At 37.5% G+C, this 20,574-nt stretch overlaps 1 protein-coding gene across 7 annotated transcripts in view; it reads left to right on the top strand.

Moving 5' to 3' along the window:
- The window catches only part of LOC117409563 (zinc finger protein basonuclin-2-like), a 349,521-nt gene that overhangs the window by 178,126 nt on the left and 150,821 nt on the right, over positions 1-20,574 (top strand). For all 7 annotated transcript variants that reach the window (XM_059002013.1, XM_059002016.1, XM_059001981.1 and 4 more), the window contains 2 exons: positions 2,772-2,874; positions 11,382-11,617. In XM_059002013.1, the coding sequence (XP_058857996.1) occupies positions 2,772-2,874; positions 11,382-11,617 (339 nt within the window). The remainder of the gene's footprint in view (positions 1-2,771; positions 2,875-11,381; positions 11,618-20,574) is intronic.

The following is a 20,574-nucleotide window of genomic DNA, read 5'->3' as shown; positions in this document are numbered from 1 at the left end:
GTAATAACAATAAAAATATTATTATTATTTATTTCTTAGCAGACACCCTTATCCAGGGCGACTTACAATTGTTACAAAATATCACATTATTATTATTATTATTATTATTATTTTTTTTTACATACAATTACCCATTTATACAGTTGGGTTTTTACTGGAGCAATCTAGGTAAAGTACCTCGCTCAAGGGTACAGCAGCAGTGTCCCTCACCTGGGATTGAACCCACGACCCTCTGGTCAAGAGTCCAGAGCCCTAACCACTACTCCACACTGCTGCCCCAGTATATAATAATAATAATAATAATAATAATAATAATAATAATAATAATAATAATAATAATAATAATAATAATAATAATAATAATAATAATAATAATAATTACTTATTTTCAAATAGCAATACATAACTTGTTCTTTTTTTTCAAAGATTTTGTTTAATGTGTGAAGTGAAAAATTAAATATTGCTCTTTGAAAATGCAGCAGTGTACCAGTTACTGGTTAATTTCTGTAAAATTGTCAGTCAGCGAGAATGTATAGACATTTATAGCCCCCAAAAAAAGAAGTTTGTTATGGTACACTGCTGCATTTTTATAGTATTTTACTGGTTTCTTTAAGCATGTGTGGTGGAATAAGGGGATCCCACCAGAGCAAAAAGTTGTATTTCTTTTTCTTAAGAAACTCAAACGACATAATAGCACAGGGTAAACAAGATGGATACACTAGATTAAACATTTTCTGAAACACATTTTTTTAACAAATTTGAGAAGAGGTTGTATGTTTTGCTTATAGTTTTAACTCAACTGGTAAAAAAAATCCAGTGTCTCATTTCAAATATACAACTTAATAGAGATCCTTAATTGAAAGTGATTGCACTGCAGATAGTGCAGTTACATTCAATTAAAATGGCCTGTGAAATAGGCAGACACATTCAATTAGATGCTGTGTTGAAGACTGGACAAAAGAGAAGCTGCACCATTTCATATACCTGCCAATATTAAAAATAACAAGATACACAACAAGACTAAAACAATAAAATTAACAGCCTTGCTTTTTCTTTTTCTTTTTTATGCTACCTGAACTAATTTTGTGCTGGAGCAAAAGCTTAATAAATTGGTCTCAGGCGGCCCTTAATTAATACCCTTTTGGTTCTCTGCATTATCATAATCCTATAACATAAACCAATATTGTGCTTTAGTCGATTTGTATAATGTAATGGTAATAAAAAAGTATGCATATTCCACGTAGGAAAGTAAATTAATTGTCAAATAGCTCATTAATTAATTAACTTATTAGTTGAAACCAATGTTAGTGACAAGGACAGCCCTGATGTATTACCTGGTCAATATTTATTGATTTTAAGCAGGAGCTTTCTGCGATGGGTTAGTGTAAATTATAAATAAAATCTCTATTCTCCCTCACACACATCTGAGGAATAATGCATTTCGGTTACTGCAGGGCTTGCACTGATATCGATCTGTACAGAGAACCTGATTTAAAGTCTGTGTTAATTGCATATTGTTTTGTGTACATTTTTTGGTAATTAAAAAAAAAAAATAATCAACAGCTTCAGGTTTCCAAAGCTTTCTGGCAGAAGAGTTAATTCTTTGTGTCTAACTTATCGTGCTACTTTGCCACTTAAAGAGCATAACCAGCAGACAGCAACTAACTGAACGAGCTTTATACTGACACTCAGAACCCCAGACTAGCATTACCTAAAGGGTGCATGTCGGTAAGGATAATCTCTTTGTGGAGACCAGCATCTCCATAAAATAAAAAGTTCCTATAGGCTCATAAGTCAAACACTGATGTTAGAGTTGTACTTGCCCATGGCATTGCTACAGTGGCTTCTTCAATAAATGAAAATATACAATTTGGCAATTACGTGGCAATTACCAATTACTTAACTGAGGTCAGGCTTATTAAGTACACTTACAAATAAACTAATTATAATCAACAAAAGCATAAGAATAGTCCTGTGATAAACATGCTTTAGAAAAATATGAAACATTAAAAGTATAGGTTGTCGGGCTAGGGTGATAACTTTGAAATTGAATTAACCAGTCACTAACAGAGCATAAAAACAGCTTTTTACTGGATTCATAGTTATTATTAATTACTGTAATGAGTGATTATTAGAAGAAACATTATCCTATACTCTTTAGTTTATCTGTCTGTGTTTACTGTGATGTTCCAGCACATGCACTTAATTATATATCCTCTTGTTTATTGCTAGTTATAGGTATCCAGTTCCTAGATCAGTATAGGCTTCCGTTTTCTATATGTACTGTAAGATATATGTGCAAAACAATCTGATGCAGGTCCCTGCTACTTGTCCTGTATTTGCAGGATACAGTGTCTTTTATGTATTTATTTGTTTGTGTATTTATTTATAAAACAATGTTATTCGTGAATGTAATGCTCATGTTTAAGGCATGTTCAAAAGGTTTGGTTGGCAAGCTCCCTCACAAAGTTCAAACAATGCATTTCAATCTTGGTCTGACAGAACCACATGCAATTCAGTCCCTCGACTCAAACTGGGACTGTCAACATGAGTTGGGACTAAATGTGAGGTGGTTTTGTGGACAGCTGTTCACTAAATATGAGGCCAACTCATTTCACTTGTTTCCAATTCAAACCCAGGCCTGTAGAATATGTTGGTGTAAATTGTGCGACCTTGCCTCGATGGTTCCTTGGAGGACACTTTCAGTGTGTTCAGAAGCTTCTCCTTTTCTATACATTTTGAGACCAAGGTGTTTCCTTGTATTTCTGCAGGCCATCCGCTGCACACTGGTAAACTGCACATGTGAATGTTTCCAGCCTGGGAAGATTAACCTGCGTACCTGTGACCAGTGTAAACATGGCTGGGTGGCACATGGTAAGACACCAAAAAAGTGTATTATTATTATTATTATTATTATTATTATTATTATTATTATTATTATTATTAGTAGTAGTAGTAGTAGTAGTAGTAGTACTATAGTAATAGTATTGTTATTGATATTGTTGTTTTGTTGTCATCATTGTTATTATTACTATTTCTGGTTTATATATATATATATATATATATATATATATATATATATATATATATATATATATATATATATGTACTGACATACATATATAGCTATTTGTTACATCCATACAACTAAAAAATAAAAGTGTTGATTCAAATCAAATACAGCATTCCTGTTTAGCTGACAGTGTATTGGATGCTTTGGGTATTTATTTCCAAACAAATCACTTGGATTTTCAAGGAGGGGCCACACATAGGTTTACATTACATATTGATGGGAACAGGATTCAAGAACAACTACCACGGACCGTAAAAACCCTGCAGCATTTGTGCTACATATGATTTCCATTACACGAGTGCAGATGTTAAAACTTCATGCTGATTTGAACTCGGCTCTCGCCAAGATAATCACCAACTAAGACGTAGCTTTACAGTAAACTAATGTGATCCATATGTGTCTCCATCCATTTACGTTTCCTTCCATATGATGATGTAGATATCCTTCTGTCTAGTGTTAATGGCTGAAGTGTAATGCTGGCTCCGGGGATCAACCACAGTGCGGCCTCCCCAGCGCATCAGCATGACAGCCGTCTGGATTGAGCTAAGTAGGGTACATCTCTGGGGTCTTCAAGTGGGCACCTTCCATCCTCAGTGTTTCGTCGACTAGCCCACGACACCTCAAGAGGGCTTGACGGTGATTCTGGCGTCCCAGCATCACCCCCCTCCGTCCCCCACTCAACTCAGCCCAGCTTACTTACTTGTACATCAGCGTTTCTTTCTTTCTATTGTGCTTGAGCCCCCCCCAGCCAGAATCTTTCTGTCTCAACCACAGCCAGTTGCTGCTCCTCTCTGCTGCTTCAGATAAGTTCTTCACAGTGCGACGCAATTCTTGGCCACTGAATCCGACGTCTCTGAGAAACCGGGTTGTAGAGTGTGCCACAAATCCTCGACAACCCACTTCCACTGGGTAAACCCGGACTCTCCATCCTCGCTGTTCCGCTTCAGTGGCTAGTTGAGCATACCGCAGTTTCTTCCTCTCATACGCCTCATCTACAGCATCCTCCCATGGCACTGTTAACTCTACCAGGTGAACAAGGCGTGCTGATCCAGACCACAAGACAATATCTGGTCGAAGGTTAGTGGTGGCAATCTCAGGTGGAAAAATAAGCCGTTGACCAACACCTGCCAGCATTTTCCAGTCTCTAGCAGCTTCCAGTTGTCCTGGGCGAGGATTGATTTTAACACCTTTTCTTGGTGGTTGCTCTCCTGCGTGGAGGAATGTTGTCTTTTGTGTGTAATGTTTTGATGGAACAGGTGGCAACTTATTGGTCATGTTACGCTTGTCTTCCAATGCTAAGGCCAAACATCGCAGCACCTGGTCATGGCGCCAAGTAAACCGTCCTTGGCTAAGAGCCACCTTACATCCTGTCAAAATGTGCCTTAATGTTGCAGGTGATGAACACAAAGGACATGAGGGATCCTCTCTTACCCAGAGGTTTAGGTTCTGTGGTGATGGGAGAACATCATATGTTGACCTGATGAGGAAACTGATCCTGCTCTGTTCCATTGACCATAGGTCTTGCCAGCCAATCTTGCATTGTTCCACACTCTCCTATCTCATCCATTTTCCCTGCTTGGCCTGGGAAATGGCCTTTTATACACCTCGTCCTCTCCTCCTGCTTTTGCACCTCATTGACTACCAGATTCCTCCTCTGAGCAGGGGCTGCCTTGTGCCATGTAGGAGGAGCTGAACTGAGACCAAGACCCCCTCTTCCATGCTGAACTTGCCCCATGATATCACCAATTTGAAGGCAGCCTTTGCATCCTCCACAGCTTTCTTTGCTGCCCACTTTCTTCCAGTTTTCAACACAGGTGCTGCCTCCCTTACGCATTTGTCGCGTGACTCTACTAATGTCATTTCCAGTCGGACCTTGGCGCACTTAAACTCCTCGGTTAGAGCGGAGACTGCAGTATTCCTTTACCATAAAGTCTCACTCTGCTGAGGCAGCGTGGAACTCCCAACCATTTCCTGATGTATGAACTGATTTAAAGCTCCCAGCTTCTCTACTGTTGTCAAAGAAACCTTGTACACAGTCAGTGGCCACAGCAACCTTGGCAGACCAAACTGAAAGCACCAGAGTTTTAGTTTGCCTGGTAAAGCGCTGCTGTCTATGCTCTTCAACCCTTCCACTACTTGTTGTCTAACTTCTCCCACACAAACTGTGTCCTTTAGATCCCCATCATACCATCTCCCAAGACTCTTCACTGGCTTCTCAGACACTGTTGGTATTTCCTCACCATTAATGAAGAATGTTTTATCTACTACTTTGCCTTTAATTATAGAGATGCTCCTTGATTTAGTGGGCTTGAATTGCATTCGTGCCCATTCAATGTTATTGGTTAATTTGCCCAATAACCGATTAGTGCAGGCTACTGTTGTAGTCATGGTTGTCATGTCATCCATGTATGCTCGAATCGGTCGTAGTCGCATTCCAGAAGCCAAGTGCTCTCCTCCTACTACCCATTTTGATGCCCTAATGATTACTTCCATTGCCATGGTAAAAGCCAGTGGAGAAATGGTGCATCCTGCCATTATTCCAACCTCTAGGCATTGCCATGTAGTGCTGAATTATGAAGTTGAAAAACTGAATTGCAAATCTCCAAAGTAGGCTTTCACTAAATTTGTTATTGTCATCGGTACACTGAAAAAATCAAATGCTGCCCAAAGAAGTTCATGTGGCACTGAACCATATGCATTAGCCAAATCCAGGAATGTCACATGGAGCTCCTTCCTCTCCTTTTTAGCTGATTGAATTTGTTGCCAGATCACATTGATGTGTTCTAAGCATCCTGGGAAACCTGGAATGCCCGCTTTTTGTATTGAAGTGTCAATGAAACAGTTCTTTAATAGGTAAGTTGACAATCTCTGAGCAATAATGCTGAAGAAAATCTTGCCTTCTACGTTTAATAGGGAAATAGGACGAAACTGACTGATGCTTGTAGAATCTTTTTCTTTAGGTATAAAGACTCCACCTGCTCGGCGCCATGCTCTTGGTACAACCTGTTTTTCCCATGCCACTTTCATCAATTTCCACAGAATTCGTAGAACTCCTGAAGCACTCTTGTACACTCTGTACGGAACTCCATTAGGCCCTGGAGATGATGAAGCCCTTGCTTTTTTCACAGCTTGCTCTACTTCTTTCCACTTAGGTGCACAGTCCTCCATTTGGTATTCTGGTGGATTGATAGGTGGGATGTCTGACGGAATTGACATAGGCTCCTGCCTTTTTGAATCTGTATGTGTTTCCTCCAAATATCTCTCCAGCTCAACCTTAGATGCTTTTAGTGTGCCATTCTTCTCACTGGTGAATAACTTCTTTACAAATTTGAATGGGTCTTTATAAAAGTTAGCTCTCGCATGTTCCTTCTTTTTGTAGCGTTTCCATAGGCGCTCAGCTCAGCGCAATGTTGCAAGCTTATCTTTTATGACCCTTTGTAAGATATTGAGTCCCTCCTTCTGACTTTGTTCTGCTCTTCTCCATTGCTTCCTCAGCTGTCTCCTTTCTCTAACTAAGCGTTCAATCTCCTGCTGCCGTCTAGACTTTCCAGGAATAGTTTGTACTTTTTCCTTCCTTTTTTCAACTCCAAACCTCTCACTTCCATATGCATAGATGATGTCCCCAAATTTATCCAGCTTCTTTTCAACTGTTCCACTTAATCTTTCCAATGCAAAGCAGAGATCTGTGTTTACTGTGTCCCATGCAGTTTTCTCACAAGCTCTTGGCCATTTAACTCCAGGCTTGTGCCCATTGAGGTTCTTTTCTCTCTTATGCTGGTTTGTCTGACCGGGTTCACAAGGATCATTAGGTTCATCACTAACTGTGTCCATGCAAGTCCTCCTCACGTCTATGACAGGGGTGCTGATATCCTGCGAACTGTGGTTTGCTACCTGTCGCTGGATTTCATTCGACTGACTTGACTGACTTTTCATTTTCCAGTCTCTAGCAGCTTCCAGTTGTCCTGGGCGAGGATTGATTTTAACACCTTTTCTTGGTGGTTGCTCTCCTGGGTGGAGGAATGTTGTCTTTTGTGTGTAATGTTTTGATGGAACAGGTGGCAACTTATTGGTCATGTTACGCTTGTCTTCCAATGCTAAGGCCAAACATCGCAGCACCTGGTCATGGCGCCAAGTAAACCGTCCTTGGCTAAGAGCCACCTTACATCCTGTCAAAATGTGCCTTAATGTTGCAGGAAACTCCAACATTAGTAAAACTTGAGTTCATGTAGGAACACACAACACCTTTTGACAGATGATAAGATTAGGAATGTTTTTGTTTTTGTTTTGTTTTTTTCAACTGCAGTACAAGGTGTCTGACTGACTTTGTATATAACATAGGAATAACAGCTGTGAAAATTGGTACAACGTAAATATGGGTACTGTAAAAGAAAAGTAAAAAACACATGGAGACCAGAGTTAAATGAAATTCCTACATCTGAAATCTGTTACTACTGTATTATATTGCACAGCACGATCTGAGGGAAATTAAGATGATTTCGAGATAGCTGTGTGGTAAGTAATATTGTGCTGACTGCCAGTTTCCCAGGGAAAGTCTAGCCAACTACTGATGAGAAAACACAGAGTAAGTCAGCTGCCATAGCCAAGGCACTATATAGCCATGTAAGACTCACAACCCTCACACAAGGAGCCCCGGTTTAGGACTTCTACACTTCCTGTATGGCTTTATCTCATGTACTTCCTCTTTGCCAACCCACAGCAGACAGTTATAGACCCAATTAAACTGCCTTACTAGCACTGTGTCATCAAGCCAAGACCTGCTTGTCTGATAGATCTGTCTCATTGTCTTTGTATTTGGAGAACATAAATGAAAGCATAATATAAATGTATAGGCAAAATATGATTTGGCACTGTAATATACAGAAGAAAAGAAACAAATGTGGATAAATCAACCTAACCCTCTGCCTCATGCCTTTTTTCCTGTGGAAAAAAAGCAAATTTGCTGTGCAGTAATGTGAGGGTTGTCAGGAAACAACACTATAGAATCATACAGAGCAAACAAAATAGGATATTAAATAACAATACATATGGACGTCACCGGTTTGAGTCCAGGCTATTCCTTTTAATGACCGAGGACGGTAGCTTCCATGGGGGCGGCGCACAACTGGCCGAGCGCCGCCCGGGGGGGGGGGGGGGGTTAGGTCAGCCATGGTGTCCTCGGCTCACCGCGCACCAGCGAAACCTGTGGTCTGGCTGGGCGCCTGCGGGCTTCCCTTTAAACTGCCCAGGGCTGCGTTGTCCTCCGACGCTGTAGCTCTAGGTGGCTGCATGGTGAGTCTGCAGTGTGTAAAAAAGCGGGCTGCTAAAGGCACATGCTTCGGAGGACAGCGTGTGTTCGTCTTCGGCCCTCCCGACTCAGCGCAGGGGTGGTAGCGATGAGCTGAGATAAACAAAAAATAATTGGACACTACTAAATTGGGGAGAAAACAACAAAAAACTAATTGTCAACTACTACATTTAAAAACAAATAAATAAATACATAAATAAATAACAATACATATTAGAAATACGTTGATGATGTAAACTCTCTTTAATGCAACCAACAAAGCATATACTTGGTTATTGTATAGAAAACTCAAATCAAGAAACCAACTAATGCCTTTATCAGCATAATGGTTCTAAAGTATAACACTGGCTCAATCAAAAACCCCACAACTTTCAGTGAGAATAGCTGTGTTTGAGCAAGTTGTACCTGATTCTACCTGTTTCACCAAACAGTATGTCCAGACCGATCTGTAGATTTGTAATCAAGATGATTACAAGATAAACACTTGTTTTTCTTTCAGTTTATACCCTTTCTGTAGTATTAAACAGATAACTTCTTAAAAGTGGTTTGTAAAACTGTCCCTTGGCCTTTGAGTGATCTGAGCGCTCCTCAGTGGAAGCAATTACAATACAGAGAGATCCAGGGACAGGAGGAAGAGTCTGTGTTCTGCTGTCTTATTCCACACTTGTATTGTGTTTGCGTGGGAGGTAGATAATTAAGTACATATGAGTCCCTTACTTAAACACATACACTGACACATAACCCTTTCTATCATTTAACATATTACATAATTAATCACAACATTACACACTATTCAGGTCAGAACATACATGCATACAGTATCATGCTAATGCTGTCCTGTGTAGTTAATTCACAGGCACTCATTACAAAAAAAAGAAAAAAAAGTATTTTAATGTGCACAATCCACCTTACATCGTATATTTAATAAGTACTCATTTTCATATTTTGTATATAATAATAATAATAATAATAATAATAATAATAATAATAATAAAATAAATAAATAAATAAATAAATAAATAAATAAATAACTATTTTGCAATACAGTTTTAAAGATAATGTATGAGAATTAAACGTAATCAAATCTATATGTGTACATTGGACAATAACACGTTTTTCTTCTTCTTCTTCTTCTTCTTCTTGTACCTATAAAATATATTATTATTAAAAAATATGGTTTGAGTGTTATAAAAGGAACCTAGCTTCAAAGTTTAAGCTTTTGTCAGGGTTTTGTTTTAAAAAACTGCCACCTGTCATCATTTTTTTTTTATCCCAAATCAGCCGACACAAGGTCTACCCTTCATTTCACAGTCAATTCTTTTTCAATTCCCTACTATTCATGTTTTCCACCATGAAAAAAAAGAGACATAAAATAAAACACCTGTTTGGCTCGCAGGAGTTGGCCACACAGGCTGAGAGCGACCATCACAGGGCCCCGTTAAGGAATTTTCTGTCTTTTTTATTTCATTTCATCTGTACATTGGCAGCAACTCTGACAAGTAGTTCTTCATTTTGTATTATGTTCGTGTCTGGCAGAATCTGTTGTCAGGCAAAAACCTTGTCAGCGGAAAACCTGTCGTAGGATCTGAGGAGACAAAAACAGGTGTCACACAAGCAGTCAAAACTGTGGAAAGAAAGAAGGGAAGGAGAGGGAGATTAGGCTAAAGAGAGAAAGGCAGACAATTACATTAATGTCACTGCTTTTATCTCATAGATGTGTTATTATCTTATGGTGCTGAGTACGCAATTGCCTCAAAGAAAAGAAGACAGGAGACAAGGGGAAACTTGATAGTTATTAACTGAAGAGACAGCGTGCGTGTCAGAGCGGGATGGGGTTCAAAGTTTGCAGTGAGAAGAAGAAGAAAAAAAAAAAAAAACGTGTAAACATCAGTGTCGGTGAACTGTGGTTTGCTGCCGGCTGCACAAACCCAGTGGCAATCTTGGCATGGAATAACATCATAGAAAATATTGAGGAAAGACCTCATTGAGAAATGTTTTAATTTTATTTTGTATACACATGGCTTCAGCAGCTTTTTTGATTGTGTTTGAGTTTTTATATTTTGGTTAGGTGTGTTTCACATACACCAGTTTGGGAAGGTTTCAGCAAGGTATCAGTTTAAATGAAATTGGCTAAAACCAAACCACTCAATGTTCTGAAATCAATTCAAATTAATTTTTTAAGTACTTCTGGGAAGTATTTCAAATTGTAATAAGAATAGACATTTAATTTATATTTATACTATCTGACATAGCTAAACAAGGGGTTACTCCTCACAGAAATGACTGTACTATTTGTTAAATTCAAGCAATGTGCCTTTTTTTGGCCCCCTGAAAAGCCTAATGTTACAGTAAGTGTGGGTGTTGACACTGTTCCCAATTAAAGGCGTTTAAGTGTGGGACCCCACTGTAAAAAAATGTAACAGTTAATTTGGTTAAATTTGGTTTATAAAACATTTGTAAATGCAGTTGAATTAATATTCTCTAACGCATTGTTTATCTATTTTACATCAAATCTGTTTAGCATCTACAGTATGAAGTCTTAATAGTATATTGATAAATTACACATTCCAGAGGAGTGATAGTACAAAAAATCGCCCACATCGCCTGGCAGACTACTGTGCTGAATATCTGAGGTGAGGTGGCTTTAGAAACGACCAGATAGGGGGCTACCCCCTTTGCAACTGTGGGAACTATGAGGAAGTAAATTGAAAATCTCTCTACAAAAAAAAAACAAAAAACATAAAAATGTGAATTAGAGAACACGCAGAGTATTATGCAAGTGAGAAATTATGTGTAAAAAAAACGCAGGTGGTATGAAGTATCCCTTTAAGTTATATTGGCTTCTTCTAAAGAACTGCAAATCTGTTTTGAATGGCATGCCCTCAGCCGAGCAGTTTGTTTCCTTTCCAATGCCTCAAATGAAGAAACCTAGACCAGTGTGTTGCTGCACCGTTGTTATATTCTCTTCTCTGTTTTGCTTCCCCCTTCCTGACTACCGCTCAGCGCTGGACAAGCTCAGCACCCAACACCTGTACCACCCGACGCAGGTGGAGATCGTGCAGTCCAACGTGGTGTTTGACATCAGCAGTTTGATGCTGTACGGCACGCAGGCGGTGCCTGTGCGCCTCAAGATCCTGCTGGACCGGCTCTTCAGCGTGCTCAAACAGGAAGAGGTGCTGCACATCCTGCACGGCCTGGGCTGGACGCTGCGGGACTACGTCCGGGGCTACATCCTTCAGGTCAGTCACAGGCCACTCTCTTTTCATATACAGGACTAGAAGAGGATTCCCTTTACCAAATCATCTTCAGTACCACTAAAATGGCAATGGTAAACCAAGGGCACCTACAGCTATGGCCAACAATTTTGCATCACCTAGTTTAGGAGGCAGTGTGGTCCAGTGGTTAAATAGAAAAAGGCTTGTAACCAGGAGGTCCCCAGATCAAATCCTGGCTCAGCCACTGACTCATTGTGTGACCCTGAGCAAGTCACTTAACCTCCTTGTGCTCCGTCTTTCGAGTGAGACATTGTTGTAAGTGACTCTGGATAAAGGATAAAGGTGTCTGCGAAATAAACAAATAACAAATAATATATATATATATATATATATATATATCGTATCGTAAACAAGTAAGTAATTATTTGGCTATTGACAAGCCTTTCTCTTTACTACTTTAAACCGTGTTCTAAGTGTTTTAAGCACTGTAGAAATACATTTCTAAAACTGCATTCTTGAAAAATACGTCATTTGATTTTGCTGAGCTCCCTCAATCTCTGGAATATAATTTATGTGTTTGCACTGAAAACAACAGAACATTGTTCACCTTAATAATTCTGAGTTTACTGAAAACAAAAATGAATGAAAAAAGAATAATCATATAAGTTATAACCATACTTTTATAGCTTCTTAATTCATACCAGAAAGTCACTGTGTGATTAAATATTATGTGCTTTGCTTCTAATCTGCACTCGTTCCCAGCACACGCCATCGCTGTTTGTAAGCAACGTCAATGAATTCATCTGGCAAATTCAGTGTAAAACTAGGCACTAAAGTCTCAAATCGAAAACTGCCTACCGTCAAACAGGCAGATATATCAGACTGATATGACAGAAGGACTGATTGATAGCAAAAAAAGAATGACAGAATAACAATATCACTTAATTTACCAAAATGAAAATAATATATTACGGATGTGGGAAAAACATATTACCAATACACTGTGCAGCGTCAACCTGTCTGTGTGAACTTTGTTTTTTTTTAATTCCATTATGAACCTACACAATGGGGAAATACATAAATATAATATGTTTTTGTGTAAAAGAGAAAAGATACATTATCTGAAATCAAATGAACTGAAGCACAGTCTTGTAAATGCATCATTGTATTACAGACATAACGGTTCTGTTTTACAAAACAAATAATAAAAACAATACTGAATGTACTATTTAAGAACACAGTACATATACAGTTCCATCAATGTCTAAATCAGATTGGCATATTTTACCCGAATTGAAGTCAAAGTAGATGCTATAGTCAGAGATGAAAGTAACTAGAATTTCTTACCTGTGTAGTATTATTTTCAGGTACGCGTTAAAAAGTGGTACTCAGTGCCCTGCGCTTGCTCGCACATGCCTAAACAACTTCCGTTAAGAAAGCAGGGAAGCGCCCATTCAAATCTGGTATGTTGTGCTGTTTTCGGTTTTTTACATCTTTTTTTAATTGAATGTATCATATTTTCCAGTCTTTTACGTTTTTTTTTTAATGTAATTTATCATCTTTTTCCATCATTATGAAAATAGAATGCACATATTTGTCATATGCAAGACATTGAGATTTTTTTACTTGTGCAACTTTGAGGTGTTGTTTTTTTTTTCTTTTTAGAGAAACTGATTGTCTGTTTCCAGTTTAAGTTTGCAAAAAAAAATATGTATAATTAATGGTAAATGTACCTCTTTTTGACAATAGGAAAACATCCATCAGATCGCACTTGATTGCACCTGTACCAAAATCTGATAGTGTACCACTTGCAATCTGACAGCATACCAAGTTTTGGTACACGTACCACATTCTAACGATGCACCACTTTGTAACACTACACCGACTCTAAAGTCCAGATCTCGGCTTCTATCAAAGTGAAAAACAACATCCACAAACTTGAACTTGAAGCTTATCTATAAACTTCAGGTACAACCAATTCCAAAAGAAAAGAAGATAGTGACAGACAAGTTGAAAAATCCAGAACCAGATACCCATCGTGAAAAATACCCGGGTACTTGGATCTTTTTCGAGTAATGATTAAAAAAAAAAAAAAAAAAAAAAAAAACAACCCACATATATTAATGTTTTAAGTGGCATGATACATATTTAAATAATAATAATAATAATAATAATAATAATAATAATAATAATAATAATAATAATAACTTTCATTGCTCATTTCTTGTAAAAACAGCAACATATCTGAATTTTGTTCATCACGGTTTACTTTTGGAACTTCTCCAATCACATGAAAATAATTTGTTATCTTCCTCATCTTGGTTTGACTTGTTTTCAAACTGTCTGGGAACGAGTAGCCATCACACTGATAAATCAGTGAAATTGGCATGTATGGGATTTGTAGTTTTTAATGTGTGATTAACAGTGGGCAGTGGACACCAATAAACTACATTCCCAGAGTACATTACGATTGAGCTAGAGAATTTGGATCTGTGTTTTGTTTTTTTATGTTTTATACTGTCAGATAAAAGTAAATTCGCGTTTATTTTTTATAGTCAACCTTTAGGAATTTCTAGTGGCACACGTGCGCCTAAATTAAAATGTACGTTCACAGAAGCAAATTAGTCGCACTATAGAGCCCTGTTGTTATGCTTTTTTCTGATTTAGTTCCTGAGAATAGTTGCCGCTGTTATTATTGAGGTGTACTTGCCGCTCGCTGTGTGTTATTGTTTTCTGTAAAACATTGATATCCTGTCAGTTAAGAAAAGGGTCATGCAAAAGCTTGTTTTAACGTTGTCTTTATTACGCCGACCAGAGACCGGCACTTACGACTATATTGTCATATTTTCTACATTTTCTTTAAATTATCAAGTTAATAAATCGAAACACGGATAGTAGAGAGACCCGGGTAGCATACGTTAATTTAAAACCTGGGGTGTTCCTGGGTTTTCGGGTACCCGTGCCGACCTCTAATATATATATATATATATATATATAAACATCATATAATCAAAGAAACTACAAAATGATATTGCAAAAGTCTACCAGTCAGTAGTCAGTGTTTTGTTAAGTATGTGGAAAACTGCAAAGCGGTATGTAATTCAATATGTTAACTTGACATTATTCAGCAGGTTTAATTCGACTTTATGGAGCAAAATTTGTCAATTCTATATGGTGATGCAAAACTTTTGACCATAGCAGTACAATAATCCACTAGTACAATGATACAGCAGTGGTACCATATTCAAAATGTTACCTACTAATGGTATCACAGGTTGATACTGTAGTAGAACTTCTGGTAATTCTAGTAATTCTCTGTTCAGATGATAGTTTTGCTAGGATTTCATTTGAGTAAATCACTGATATTAAAAGGTTATTCCAAAGGTGTTTTACAAACATTTCTGAAAGGGTGTTCTGAATAGGAATGCTCTGACTGCAGTGGCTTCCATTGTGTCCAGACTGGAACCATATAAACATGTACCATGGGATCATCTTGACAGGAAATCCACAACCTGTTAATCTGTTCATTTGGAGGGTGTTCTGGAAATCTTTCCAAACTGGGATCAACATTTCATATAAACTCCCATTAATTTCATTACCAGGTGTTATCTGGCACTAAAGGACATTGACAGAGGGCCACCCTGAAACTAAGAAGTATATACAGTGTATGTTATCCTCTAGTCCTGTATTAGCTAAAGCAGACACAATAAAAGTATGTCTTAAAAACGGGGGGGGGGGGGGGTTCTGATTTGCATAAGTCTGTATTGAATGCAGGTAAACTTGACAATCTGTTAATAAATCCTTCCACCCACATTGTTCACAATTTACCCCCCCCTCCCCCAGTAATCAGATGGAATCCTTCATCACATAGGGTAGTATTGTGCTTTGTGAGCGAGCCAAATATGTGACACCCAGCACTGCAGCATATTATAATCCTCTTATTTATCAAAAAACAAAACTCAACAGTTCCCTCTTCAAAATAGTGATGTTGTTTTATCAACATTTGTTAACATTTCTTAACCTTGTCCAGTCAGTGTTGATATTAGAAGGATGTTTATTGAGCCCTGACCAAACCATTGGAGTGTGATGGCTTGGGAAAGATCATTCAATAAATAAAGCTTATGATTTTGGGAAGGGAAATATTGAGTATGCTGGGGTTTTGTTTATGTCCTCCTGCACATCACTACTCTTTGGAAGGAGTGGAATCTTTTCACAAGTTCCATAGTGTTTTTTTAGAATAAAGCAGGTATGGCTTGCACAGCATCCCTATACAAAAGGATTTTAACACACATAGAAAACTTCATATTAGATGAATCTATGAACTTCTGTTTGATGTGTGTGTGTGTGTGTGTGAATCTACTGCATGAGTGGAAGATATTGTGAGTTTGTGTGTGTTAGGGGGCTTATTTGTGCATGCAAATATTCTGTGCATGCAAATGGTAAATGTGCTGTATATGGCAGTGTTGTTAATAAATGGTCAATCCAGGGCATGTTATAAATAAAAGTGAAGTTGTTGGGGTTTATTTATTATTATTATTATTTATTTCTTAGCAGACGCCCTTATCCAGGGCGACTTACAATTGTTACAAGTTAACACATTATACATTATTTCACATTATACAGGTATCACATTATTTTTACATACAATTACCCATTTATACAGTTGGGTTTTTACTGGAGCAATCTAGGTAAAGTACCTTGCTCAAGGGTACAACAGCAGTGTCCCCCACTGGGGATTGAACCCACAACCTTCTGGTCAAGAGGCCAGAGCCCTAACCACTACTCCACACTGCTGGTTTATGAACTGAAATGTGTGTTTACCCTCAATTATTCATGTGTTAATAATACATTCTGTTTAATTATGAAGTAAAAAAAAAAAAACTCAATTTAATGATCCTAAAACATGTTTGATCTTGGCCTGTTCAAAACAGGTAATAACACATATTACTGTATATACTGGTAGAGGACAATTCTTAATAGAAAAACCTAAATAAAATATGTTGCTTTCTGATAGTGAGTACAGTGCTCCGTCATTATTTCACAGTTATACTAGAATAATTTTGTTTATTTACAGTTAGGCAATGTTGACAGTAAAGTTTACATGATAAGTATTGTACTTTACTGAACAAGAGCCCTTCATACACTTCCCACAAATACATTAAAAGAGAGAAAGTTAAACTACAAGTAAGTTGGTTATTATACAAAATGACAGACATTTGTTAATGTGTCAGTACACATTACAAAAGCTATTAAAGTTAATCTCCTTAAAATTAAGCATTAACTTATCCAGTTTATTTACAACAGCATTTGGATAGCCTTAAAGATAGATGCATGGCAAAGAAATACAACTCTTATAACGAAACCCAAGGAAAATGACAAATATAATTATAAACCATACTGTACTTTATCCATCGGCTGTGCATGTTCAGGCTGCTATGCATGCAGTGCCCAGTAACTACTCTACATGTTAATTGTTACACGTGTCCTGTTAGCAATGAGTCCTTTATATATTTAACAGTGTGCAGGTGCAGGTGATCAATAACCAGACAAACAACGATAATCCAGGTGCAGTTAAAGTTTAATTGTATAATCCAATGCCTGATGGCTAACAGCAGTAAACAATAACAATGTTAATAAAGCAGTACAGCAGTGTGTATTGCTTATTTATAATCTGCGGGTTTGCCCCGAAATAATAACAGTCTTGTTTCAGTTCACCCACATGTAACACATACACAAACACAAACACCAGTCCACAGTGCGTGCTCTAGTGCTCATGGTGAATACAGTTCTTTAGTGACAACAAAAGTGCAGTGTTGTTGACCCTGGTTTAGTGCTGGCCTTTTGCGACAGCTCAGGATCGTGTTAGTCATCCAAATAATTACAAACAGTATTATTAACGACAAACAAAAACAAACAAAATACTCACGTTTCACAGCACAGGTTCTCCTTCTGGTCATTTAATGTAACCATTCACAAAGGAACAGATCACATCACTACCTCCCCTTTTTATAACATCACCCATGACCCCTTGGGCTACAAGCGCATCCGCTCCTCCAATCTGCGGATGCCACGCCGTTTCCCGTCCGGGTCATTGAGTTCGTATACCGTAGCTTTGCCCCCTTTCTAGATGGCCGACTTCCACCTAACCCTGGGAATAAACTGTTGTGCCATTTAGTGCAGGGTATTCTGTTCCCTTTATGCAGCTGCCTTGCAGGTTGGGAGGGAGATCTAACACCAAGAATCATTCGATCTCTGTCACAATAAGAAATGTATTACTGAACTGTAAAACCACAGTAGTCTGTTTTTCTTTCCTTCTATTCTTCAGTAATCGGAATCAGACACCATTTTTAATCAAGGTACAGATTTTTTGTCTTATGGGAAGCCAAAATGGCCATGAAACAATTAGTTAAGAGCAACCTTACATGTGCTTGTGGTTACTAAAGGCAGTCCCAGACAGGGCTAGATAATACATTTCCTATGAGACTATCAATAACTAAAACAATATGCTAACCTCAATGTACAGTTCAAAGTATATTATACGTTTTACGGTTTTAACAGCTTCAGTGAGCAAACATGTTTTTCCCCTTTTCCCACTTCATAATAATTACAGAAACTAATTGTATTGGGGAAATAGACATAGAAAGTAATTATTTAGTTCCTATTTTTATCCCTGAACTGTCAGCAGCCTGTAATTGTTTCAGTACCCTAGTGTAAGGCAATAGGTATTTTCAACATTTTTCACATGTAACACATCTACAATTACAGACATGAAGCTCCAGCCCTACAGGATGATTGAAATATTATATCCTTGTATAGTAGTTTAGTATTAGCTGTTTTTCATATACCTTCTATTTAAGACATGTGTCGCTCTTGTGTATTTTATTTGGGAGGGCTGTATCATAGCGTCTTGCCATTGTGTTGGTCAGACTTTTCAAAGATTTGTTACATTTATCTTCAAAGAATTCAACTGTGCCAACCATAGTCAGTCACATTAAGGACAGTAAAATCCCATAAAACCCTATTAGCCTGTAAGTCTATGAAATTCAATCAGTATGATAACCCTCAGGGTAACAATTTTATCATTATTGCTCTTAACAACAGTATATTGAATATTATGTCTGGTAAAGGATAACATTTAACAACGTCAGTGGGGATGGCGTGTAGCATACTTTAGCACATATTGACCCACATATACAATCCTGGCTACAAATGAAGGCATGTTGTAAGGCTGTTCAGATTTCAGATAGTAATCTATATGAGTTAATTTCTGAATGTCTGGCAAAACATTAATTTACATAAACATCTGTTGATCAAGAATAACATACTAACTTTTAGTCATTTTAGCCTTAATCTGGGATCCTGATAAAGATTATACAGGACAAACTTAAACTCATACTGTACTGTGTGCGCAATGATGATAAAGATGTTAAAAGTCAAACTATCAAGACCCAATAGTACTCATATAGAACAAGCACAGGAAATATTTAATCTAATATTCATTTTGCTTATGAACTGTCAGTCTGTAGACACTTTCTAATTACCGTCAATGCCCCATTTATATCAAAGACTTGGTGAACTGTCAAAGTGGTTTAGATTCACAGATTCACTTGGCTTTTTAACTACTTAAGACTGAGACAGGGGGTCTCCTTGTGTTTAGTTTTGTTACCTCCAGTTTTTCATTCTATAACAAGATTCAAAGAATAAGGTTATTTATACTGCATTTAGTACATGGCTTTGTCTACTTTTTTCATTTGAATTACAGTATTAAACACAAACCAGCTGTCAGTTTTACAAACTCTGTTTGTTGGAAATAACCATTTAAGGAATTTGTATTTATTCCAAAAACTGGGAGTTAACCCCGGACCTCCCACTTTCAAATTTGATGCAACAAAAATAAGCATCTTCTCTGATGTAAACAGCTTTAGCTGGAAAGATCCCTCACATAGAAGCTATGTCTGTATCAGCTTTGCTGAGCCATCACTAACTACAAATTGGATTAATTTGTGTCATTTATTATCCATTGTATGACTCCATGTAAAGTTAACACACTTTGTTTTACTCGGCAAGCTGCAAGGTTTTTCATTCTGACATTTTCAGTGCTTTGTTAATGTCCCACTTTTGTCATATTTAGAAAAGAATAACCACATTAGCTGCTTCGGCGATTGCATGTAAAACTTACTTTATTTATTAGCACTAGCAATATTATGACTGGTCCCCAATTTCTCTTCTGATTAAATGTCTGACCACTTGCCTTCATACATACTACAGAGCCTCACAGAAGAGTCCTAAAGTACAAAAAGACGCTGTATCTGCACCTGTATAAGCTGATGCAAGGCAAGCAGAAATTTCCATATTTTCTGTGGTTAAAAGAAAAATGCAACAATTTGATTTTCCAGCCAAATGTATAAATAAAGAAACCACAAAACACACACAATGTGATTAACTGCAGCCATACATTGTGTTTATTTTTCATATAATGTACAGATTGAGTTTTCTTTAGACTTTGGTACATGGCTGTGTTTGTTAACCAACTCCTACCTTTAAACAACTGCTTAAGATACAGCTGAATCTAGCCAGACAATGCCTGGACTGCAATTATATTGCCTTATACTAATGATACATACCTTCTGACACTTCAGTATGTGCTAGCTCCAAGGCATTCACTAGTTATTCAGCATTTACAATTGGTGAGACCAAAAACACATGTTACAGACTAATGGTATGTTTATACCCACCTGAGATAAAAATGCTTTTGTATAATTTATTAATGGGGTCCACATTAATATTTCTGAGGGGCCGCTAGGTGTCTACATCAAAAGCATGCAACATATATATTTTTTAATGCCTACAGAGAATGATAAGAATGCCCAATCAAATCCTTTCTACTCAAACATACATTTCTGATTTTTAAGTGGGAAATAGCCACCCTTTATTAATCATGAATTTCCTATTTTAATAATATGTTAATGATGTCACGTCAA

This window comes from Acipenser ruthenus, chromosome 2, assembly GCF_902713425.1.
Source record: "Acipenser ruthenus chromosome 2, fAciRut3.2 maternal haplotype, whole genome shotgun sequence".
NCBI lineage: Eukaryota > Metazoa > Chordata > Actinopteri > Acipenseriformes > Acipenseridae > Acipenser > Acipenser ruthenus.
Note: the sequence above shows the minus strand (reverse complement) of the source record. Positions and strands in the feature narration are given on the sequence as shown.